This window comes from Urocampus carinirostris, chromosome 10 (genome assembly GCF_059441175.1).
Source record: "Urocampus carinirostris isolate Australia breed hairy pipefish chromosome 10, RoL_Ucar_1.0, whole genome shotgun sequence".
NCBI classification, from domain to species: domain Eukaryota; kingdom Metazoa; phylum Chordata; class Actinopteri; order Syngnathiformes; family Syngnathidae; genus Urocampus; species Urocampus carinirostris.
Window position 1 is genome coordinate 23,357,653 of NC_142358.1, and position 9,366 is coordinate 23,367,018.

General features: G+C 39.3%; 1 protein-coding gene across 1 annotated transcript; it reads right to left on the reverse strand.

Moving 5' to 3' along the window:
• Nucleotides 1-1,542: 1,542 nt before the first annotated feature.
• On the reverse strand, nt 1,543-6,940 carry LOC148358422 (T-cell surface glycoprotein CD3 gamma chain). Its single transcript, XM_088345831.1, has 7 exons — nt 6,909-6,940; nt 4,447-4,519; nt 4,337-4,369; nt 4,067-4,261; nt 2,605-2,748; nt 2,438-2,499; nt 1,543-2,349 (listed from the first exon to the last, which is right to left on the reverse strand). Exons 2-7 carry the CDS (start codon nt 4,496-4,498, stop codon nt 2,329-2,331), a joined length of 507 nt encoding a protein of 168 aa, XP_088201957.1. The 5' UTR covers nt 4,499-4,519; nt 6,909-6,940; the 3' UTR covers nt 1,543-2,328.
• Nucleotides 6,941-9,366: the final 2,426 nt, after the last annotated feature.

Below are 9,366 nucleotides of genomic sequence, written 5' to 3' on the forward strand. Positions count from 1 at the left end.
TCACACATACTTTTTTGTCTAGCTAACTAAAAAAAAATTAGTCACAATAGATGAACTCTGACTTACTGCTGTGTGTGTACTGTGTGGGAGGGATACAAATGAAAAGCATACAGTATAATGTCAAAAGAGTCGTTTCAAAGCGGTTTGTTCATTTACTCTACTCATGGCTCCCTCACTGTGCATGTTGATTTTCTTGATTCTTCTAAATCAGTAAATCCATGTCCAACCTGTTCTCTGTTGACAAACTGAGATAACAACTCAACAATATCATGTGATGCAAAAAAGATTGTATATTCTCAAGGATTTTTAGGGATTTGTTAATTTATTGCAGTGCTGTCAGGATAAACAGTACCTTCAGTGGTTAGACCTCAACTAAATTTGACCCCAGGTGGAATTTTGTCCAAAAATTGGCTCCAGGTGAAGTCATGACTGGAGACTGGACAGAATTTGTATCACAAGTTAAACAACATCAGTGTCCTTGAATCATTGCCAAATTTGATTCAGTGAATGTCATATTCTTATCACCTTCATTTTCTCCTCTTTTTAAATATGAGCACATTGGACGACTGCACAATTCCAAAGATGACTATGGAAAGCTAATTAAGTGTAAATGTCACACACTTGGGATTCAGATGGATAGGCAGGATATATGATAACTCTGAAGTTTAGTAGACATTCAAGATAAGCAGAGAAGACATCAATGGATTTTGCACTTGCAAGAAGAGGAGCCAAACCTCAGATAAGAGATTCCAACCTGTTCTGAAGGCCCTTCCCTAAGCCCTTTCTTTTTAATAAACTTCCTAGGTTACAAAAGCATTTTCCAACTAAAAAGTGTAGAAAACAAAGAACAGCAACACAATTAGCCTTAGTGATAATCATGTAAAAAGTTCATGATAGTCAAAACAACAAACAACAGTGTGCATTCATAGCTAAAATGACTAACTAGAATCATATGCATTCACCATTGATGGTGTACAATATTAAAAACAGAATAAACTTCGAATGAAGGGCCCAAATAAAAAAATGTAAGAAAATGAGGCTACACAGTCGAGGGCCGGACTGATTGTTGAAAATTTTCAAAATAACGCATATAGTTTAGTGAACCTAAATGAACCAGCTTACAACTATATTCCAATAAGATCCGATAAATAAACCAATATTGCCTTATGGCTCTGTCAGTAATCTTTAATTTTCAACAGAAACAAAAGACACATTTCCTTGGTATATAAAACGTCAACATTAAATGAGAGAAGCTGGTAATATTTAGGCACCATCTTTAGCCCATATTTTATATTTGTCAAGACCATAACCAGAGGAGGACCCAGATGCGTAACGTTACTCACAAGTTTATTAAGGAAAATCAGCGTGAGCAATCCGGTGCTCTCTGGACGAGGGAAGCAAGCCGCTCACGGGATCGGAACGTGTGTCGAATGCGGAAGTGGATCTTTTTGAGCGGGAGATCGTAGCATGGATAGACGGGAAAAACAGGACGGGAGATCAGAAGGTGGTCGGGGTCAAAAAATAGGGCGTTAGCCGGGACAGGAGATCAGAACGTAGTCGGGGTCAAAAAAAACGGTCGTAGCCGGAGACAAACAGGAAAATCAGGAACGAACGAGTGGAAAACGGGTGACAAAACGGGACAGACGGGAGTCAGAGTCAAAAATGCTTGCCTTGTGAAAACAGAGGTTTGCTGACGGACTGACAAGGGGTGAGTGACAGCACTGGGCTTAAATAGGAGGGGGAACCAACCAGGTAACCAGCAGCAGCTGGCGCCAAACGAGTGGGCACAGTTGAGTGTAACCAGTAATCATGACAATATTTTCGCCATAGTAAGCAAAAATCACTCAAAAAAAAGAAAAATTGCAGATTTCTGTCATTCATTACAATACAATCAAATAAAATGAAAGGAAAACTGACGTGCAGTAAAAACAAATACACAATTCCTGGTGTATGATACAATCAAGAATCATATCATATCAGGACGTGAAGATAGCCTACTCATGGACCACATCCGGCCCACAGGCCTTGGCTTTGACATTTGTAATCTACGTTATTACCTATTTTAAAGCAAGTAACATAGAAACACTTTTCTCATTGAAATAAAAAACAAATATAACAGCAGATCAGCAACTGTGATGAAATGAAAAACGATGTCTTGTTTATCTTTATTAACATCACCACACAGGAAGGGCGGTGGTAGTAGATGACATACATTTATAACTACAAGGTTGTGCTCAGGGCCTAGCATTTAATTTCATGGACACACTAAATTTCATTAGGGTGGGTTAAGAGCTCTTAGTTGTCAGCGAGGGTCTCATATATTTCTCTTCAGCCACCCGAGTGTCTCTGCTGTGGGAAAAACAGATACACATGGAGGTCCTTATCCTGAGTTTTCATAAGAAACTGGTATCTTGAAGTGTATGGAGACTTTGGTTACCTCCTGCGATTCTGCATTTATGACGCTCCTCTGACGTGGAACAAGATGTTTTCTGTCTGACCCTGGAAGAAATAATTTATCCAACAACAATGTTTGTCCAAAAGGCCCACGTTCTAACTTCTTGATTTACTAAAATAAATGTCTGAAAGAATGTCAGACAGGATTACTTCGTTTTTGAGTGGCGAGAACAGAGGCCTGAGTCTGTGATGCAACGAAATAGACAGCCACTCCTAGCACAATGGTAGCCATCAAATCTCCAGCAAGAAGGCTTGATATAGACACCAGGTCCAGCTCAACACAGTTGTCACAGGCTGCCAAATAAAATGAAAAAACATTGAAATAAAAATGTTCCACATTAACAAATTGGGCTTCATTCAGCAGATGCTTTTTCCCCCCATGACTATAACGTAACGTTGTAAAGGACAGGCCTTCATCACATTGGAACTGTAACTGAATGTAAGGATGGATAGATGGATGGATGGATGATGAATATACAGACGGGAGGATATAAGGATGGATGGATGGATAGATAGAACAACAGATGGATGCATAGATTCTGTATATGAATGGAAGGTTGGATGAATGGATGGAAGGATGGATGATGGTTGGATGGATGGATGGATGGATGCATATACAGACGAGAGGACATAAGGATGGATGGATGGATGATGGATATACAGACGAGAGAATATAAGGATGGATGGACGGATGGATGGAGCAGAAGAAGTACGGCAGAAGTCTGGCGTGGAACAACAGGAAGCCAGAGGCTTCAGAAGGATGGATGGATAGATAGATTTTGGATGAATGGAGTATTGATGGATATACATACGGGTGAACAGAAGGATGGATGGATGGATGGATAGATAGATTGACGATTGATGGATGAATATACGAATGGAAGGTTGGATGGCTGGATGGCTGGATGGACAGATGGGTGGACAGAAGGATGGATGGATGGATAGATCAATGGAAGGATTGATAGATATACGAATGAAAGGTTGGATGGATGGATAGATGGATGGATGGAGTATTGATGGATGCACAGACAGGTGGACAGAAGGGTGGGTGGATGGATAGATGGATGGATTTTGGATGAATGGATTATTGATGGATATACAAACGGGTGGACAGGAGGATGGATGCCTGAAAAGTATGGATGGATGGATGGATAAATAGATGGATCGATGGATGGATATACGAATGGAGGGTAGGATGGATGGATTTCGGATGAATGGAGTATTGATGGATGCACAGACGGGTGGACAGAAGGATGGATGGATGGATGATAGATGGATAGATGGATGGAGTACAGATTGAGGGATATATGGATGCAGGAATAGATAAATGGACAGAAATGGATGGTTGGGTGGTTTGAATGATGAATGGATGGATAAAGTATGGCTGAATGGATGATGGATGGAAGAATGGATAGATAGACCAATGGATAAATGTATAGATGTAAGGATGTATAGATGGACAGATGGGCAGATGAATGGATTGCGAGGACGGACAGACGGATGACACAAGCATTCAAAAATGTCTCATTCACTAAATTTCTATTTCTATGTTGACTGCTGCTATTGAATCCCCTGCAGTCTAAAGTAAATGAAGTAGTCCAACAGAACTTACATCTGAACTTCACAAAGATCTTATCCCCTTGACGTTTTCCCGCTTGATCCACACAGACATATTCCCCAGAGTTCTCATCTTTGTATTTCAAAGGAAACTCCACTTTTGCATTATCTTTGGACACAAATTCACCCATAACGCACAAAATTGTTATTTCCCTGCTCTCGGTTTTCACATCAACATCCAGGCTCGAGCCTGCAAAGAACATCAAAAAAAAAATCATCAAATCCTATTGTCTTTTGAAGAAGAGCCAGTAAAAGAGAATCTCACCACGGGATGTATTGTTACCACACCAGACCAACTCTGTGAGAGGGATATTAAAACGGGCCTCATTAAAATTGAATAAAACGTCTTGAAACATGTATCATGACTAATCTCACCAATCACAGCCCAAGATACCAAAACAGGAAGTAGAACATTGCATCGTTGCATTATGTCACTTGAGTTGTGCTCCTAAAAGACAGAAGCGTTATAGTATTAGAAACCCAGAGACACCAAAACTCATTGTTTACTTTTACAACTATTCCCTTATTTTTTTCAGTAACGGGGTAATCCAGGGGTGTCCAAACTTTTCAGACAGCGGGCCGGATTTGGTATGCTGAAAGTGTATGAGGGCCGACTATTCATCCTGGAATTCCCTGACCAATCATTAACAAATCCACCCTCCGTGAAAGGTTTGTAGTGCTTGATGATCAGCGTTGCAACTTCTTAGCTCGCCTTTGTAGCATTTTCATTTGACTTGCAAGGTCTCGTAAAAACAGTTAAAACAGCTTCCAGTTGCTTCATCTTTTCACAGCATTCGTTTCCAGTTAAATTTTTGTATGTTTCGCCTGGGAGGGCCCCTTGATATTATAGTCCTTGAAAACAGCTTCAGTCTATTGACAAACGAGGCAGATACTTCTGTTTCAGATTTTGGTTTAAAAAAAAAAAAAAAAAAAAAAAAAAAAAAATCAAAATTTCACTTCTCCTGAAAGCGGCAGCCCTCACAATCAATTTTCATTTTTTTATTTACAGTCACCATGTGGGAAATGGATTTGGATAAATTTCTCAGAGAAAGCCAATGGAAAAGTGGCCAAAGGGCAACTGCCAGAATCTGGTAAAAGATTTTTATTTTATACTGTGGTCATTATTCCAGGCGGGCCATATGTTATATATTTTATGACAGAGGCAGGCGGCCAGTAAAATTTTCATCTTGGGCCGTAATTGGCCCCCGGGGCGGACTTTGGACGTGCCTTGGGTAATCTAACACATTATTTTTGGGGGGCCATCGCGTTACTGATGGTGGGTGGTAAGCGCGCAGCCCCACGGTAAAGAGGTTCAGAGTTCAAGTCCAGCTACCGCACCCTTCCCGTGTGGAGTTTGCATGGTCTCCTTGTTCCTGTGTGGGGTTCCTCCGGGCACTCCGGTTTCCTCCCACTTTCCCAAAAAAAACATGCATGTCAGGTTGATTGGCTGGTTCTAATTGTTCCTAGGTGTGAATGAGCAAGTGAGTTGTTTGTCTCTGTGTGATTGGCTGGCAACCGGTTCAGGGTGTTCCCTGCCCACTGCCGGAAGACGGCTGGGATGGACTCCAGCACCCCGCAACCCTACTGAGTATAAGCAGGGCAGATAATGGATGGATTGTTACTGATGATCAAAAGCAGTGCGTTATTTTGCCTGAAGAATGCTAAGGGTGGCGTGTCCCCGCACTCCTGACGCTTTTTTCAGCAGCGCTGTCTTTTGCTCTTTTCCGAGTTGTTTACCTCACATCTTTTTGGATCATGCCACCATTCAAAACATTAACTACCATATAGTTACATAGCAATTACGAATTTAGTATTTACATATGCGACAAATGAAGTATGAGGGCTGAGTCGCAAGAGACTCGTGACGTTCACGAACGAAACGTCTCTATGAGCTGGCTCTTAGAAGTCACCAATTGGAGCTGGCTCCCCACCAATCAACAGCTGGTTCCCTCCAAAACGCCCTTTTTCTCTTATAGTTGGCCAATAAGCACTTTTTGGGTATTCTGTCTTGTTGACTTTCAATTTTTTCAGCATAAAAAAGGTTAACATTGTTTGTTTTTTTGTATATTAATAAATATTTTACCTATATTTTCTGTGTTTTTATGTAAAAAGTAAAGTGTATTGTTTTTTTATTCTTTTATCTCTCTCTTTACTTTTGTAATCGTATTTTTTCTTTTATTGGTGTAGGTGTAATTTATTCATACATTTGTGCATTTTGTAGCAGCCTTGCATGGCTAACGCCTCTACCGGTGTGTGAGTGTTTGTGTGAATGGGTTAAGTGTGAAGCACATTGTAGAGCACTTTAGGAAGTCTTCAGTGACTTGAGAAGCGCAATATAAAAGCATTACCATTACCTTTTTACCATGTTTGTTTTCTTTATTTTCCCCTTTTTATATCATTTTGTGCATAATATTATATAATAATTGGCAATGTGGGGAAAAAAGTAACAAAAACAACCTTAAGAGCCGTTTGGGACCTGAAAGAGCCTTCTCTCTTTAGGTTCTCTAAAAACAATCGGGATTACCATCTCCTCAAGTAAACTCCGGTCAATGACATCACCACAACAACTTTTTTTAAAGTAACAGAAATAGTTACTTTCCCTGGTAATTATTTACTTTTATTATAGAATAATTTAGTTACTGACTCATTATCTTTTTGTAAGAAGTAGTGAGTAACTATTACTATTACCTTTTTCAAAGTAACGCGGCCAAGAGTGCTGTAATATAAAATAAAAATCATGTTATATCAGAATGTCACAAGATCAAATGTACCGACTAGATTTGGATTCAAATATAAATCGGAACAAAATCAAAATTATAAAACAAAAGAATCCCTACCAGTCGAGCAGGCGCTGGTGTCTCGTTTTCTCGTCTGCATCTCGAACTTTGTGGTTGTTAAGGAGGAAACCAACGGTTATTCTACAATTGTTTTCGACCTTTTCTAAGAATTTCAAAACAACACTTTTTGAATATTCGTATGTGTGTTCCTAGTTTACATTTGCTGCCCTATTGCAGTGAGGTGATTACATTTAGTTAGAAGATTTTGCTCGTTTTAGGTCACATTTGGCTTATTTTACTATACTTTAACATTGTTTTCGTGTTAAAAAAGGACAATTTCAAAAAATGAGCAACATTATCTATGTTAGTTAAAATATTGCTTGTTTTAAGTGTCACTTGGTTTATTTTACTATATTTAATTTTTCTTCTGCTTTTATAAAAAATGCCATAATTAAGCCATAGCGGATACATTTGCACGTTTTCTTTCGAAAAAGACCAGAAAAATAATATTTTAAATTAAGAATACAGTGTTACCTCCATTTACAAATTGAATTCGTCCCGGGATTATCTTCGGAACCTGAAAACTTAGTAAGTAGAGACACATTTTTAATGTAAATGCATTAATCCGTTCCAAGTCAAACAAAAGTACAGTATGATTTTCTTATAATGAATCATAAAAGGGCATCAGAACATGAAACAAATACATGTTAAATTAGATTACTGCACAAAAACAAAAATTGAGAGGTACATAATGTAAAAAAAAACAATAAATAAAAGGAAATAATAAAAATATTTAACATGGAAGTGGCTTACCGTAAAATTTGGAGGAGTTGTTTACCGGTAAAAGTGACACCAAGGATGAATATTTGATTGGATTTAAAGATTTGGTGTTAAACTGATAGTTTGCTTAGCATCTTATTTATGCTAGAGCTATCTGAAGAACTCTTAACATGCAACATCGTTACTGACCATATCAAACCGTGTTCTTTATTTAATTTTTATTGTAAAATGCCATTCAAGAGGACATGTTTGTTTTTATTAAATAAATGTCCTGTATTGGCCAACTTGCACTGGCTCCTAGTCCACTTAAGATGTGACTTAAAGGTTCTCTTATTAACATATAAATGTTTGCATGGACTTCCACCCTCTCATCTCTCTGATTTGATTTCCCCCTATGTTCCTGCACGGAGTCTGCGCTCGGAAAATGCCGGTCTACTTGTGACTCCGAGAGCCAAGAAGTCTGCAGGATCGAGAGCGTTCTCCATCCGGGCCCCGGTGTTATGGAATGCCATGCCCCCGGAGATAAGATCTGCAACCTCAATGCAAGTTTTTAAATCGAGGCTTCGACACATTTCTATTCCAAAGCTTATGATTGATGCCCACCTGATATTCTGTATTGTCCTGTCTTTTTCCGACTGCCTGCCTGGTGGTGATATGAAGGAGAAGGACGATTTGGAGATGAGTCAGCGGACCAGCGTTTGACCTAAAGCATGTGAACGCCTGCATGGATCAGCTGGCAGAGATGGGAAGCTGCGTCGTGGCCGTCATAGACTTTCTGGACTAGTTTACAGGCTGGGGGCGTTGCTGCTGTCATGCATTTTCCGGACAAATTTTCAAAATATTACCTAGTGTTTACTATGCTTGTGTATAGTAATGCTAATTGTGATTATTGTTTAATATCTCGTACATCCTGGAAGGGGGATTACCTCTTGTGAGGTCCTTTCTCAAGGTTTCTCTTTTTCCTCACGCTGAGGTTTTGAGTTGTTCCTTGCCCGCATGTTGGTTTAAGATCGGGTAATTGTGTAATTGTAATCCTGTGCAGTCCTTTGAAACATTTTTGTGATTAAGAGCTATATAAATAAATGCGACTTGACTTGACTTTTACATTTTGGCTCTCCTGCAATCGTTTCACATTTTCTGTTACAAACTGACCCCGGCCCCTCATCAAGAAGGGAAAAGTTAGGTGACCCTCAGAGAAAGTCTGTTGGGATCCCTGAACTATATTGTCACTCGTCGTTTCCGCTTTTTTTGTGGGTGGTTGTTTCTTCCCCTCCGAAAACTCAAAATGTGCAGCAGAAAGAGAAAGAAACCTTCAACTGCAACGCGAGGGAGTATCCTGTTTGCATAAACCTGCAAGCGGCCACAAACAGTAACCATGGGGGGAGGGCTTTGGCTCCCCCACACAATAGGTCGAGGGTGGGCATGTGTTTTAGAGTCAGGGACGGCATTGGTTAAAAAATGTGGCCAGGATGCCCATCCTGGACACCTTTACCATTTTTTCATTTAGAAATATATATAAATGCAGACATGTACATCTTATATTTGTTTATATACGTTTTTGAATAGATTTGTTTCATCAAATTGGTTTCGAAACATACACGATCATAACAAAAAAACATACAAGTTCCTGTTTTATGCATTTCATTTCATGCTTAGCTTTGTAGAATTACTCCTTGTATTTTTAGGATTTTTGTCGTATTTCTTTAGTAGTATTTTTGTAGTATTCCCAGTAGTAGTA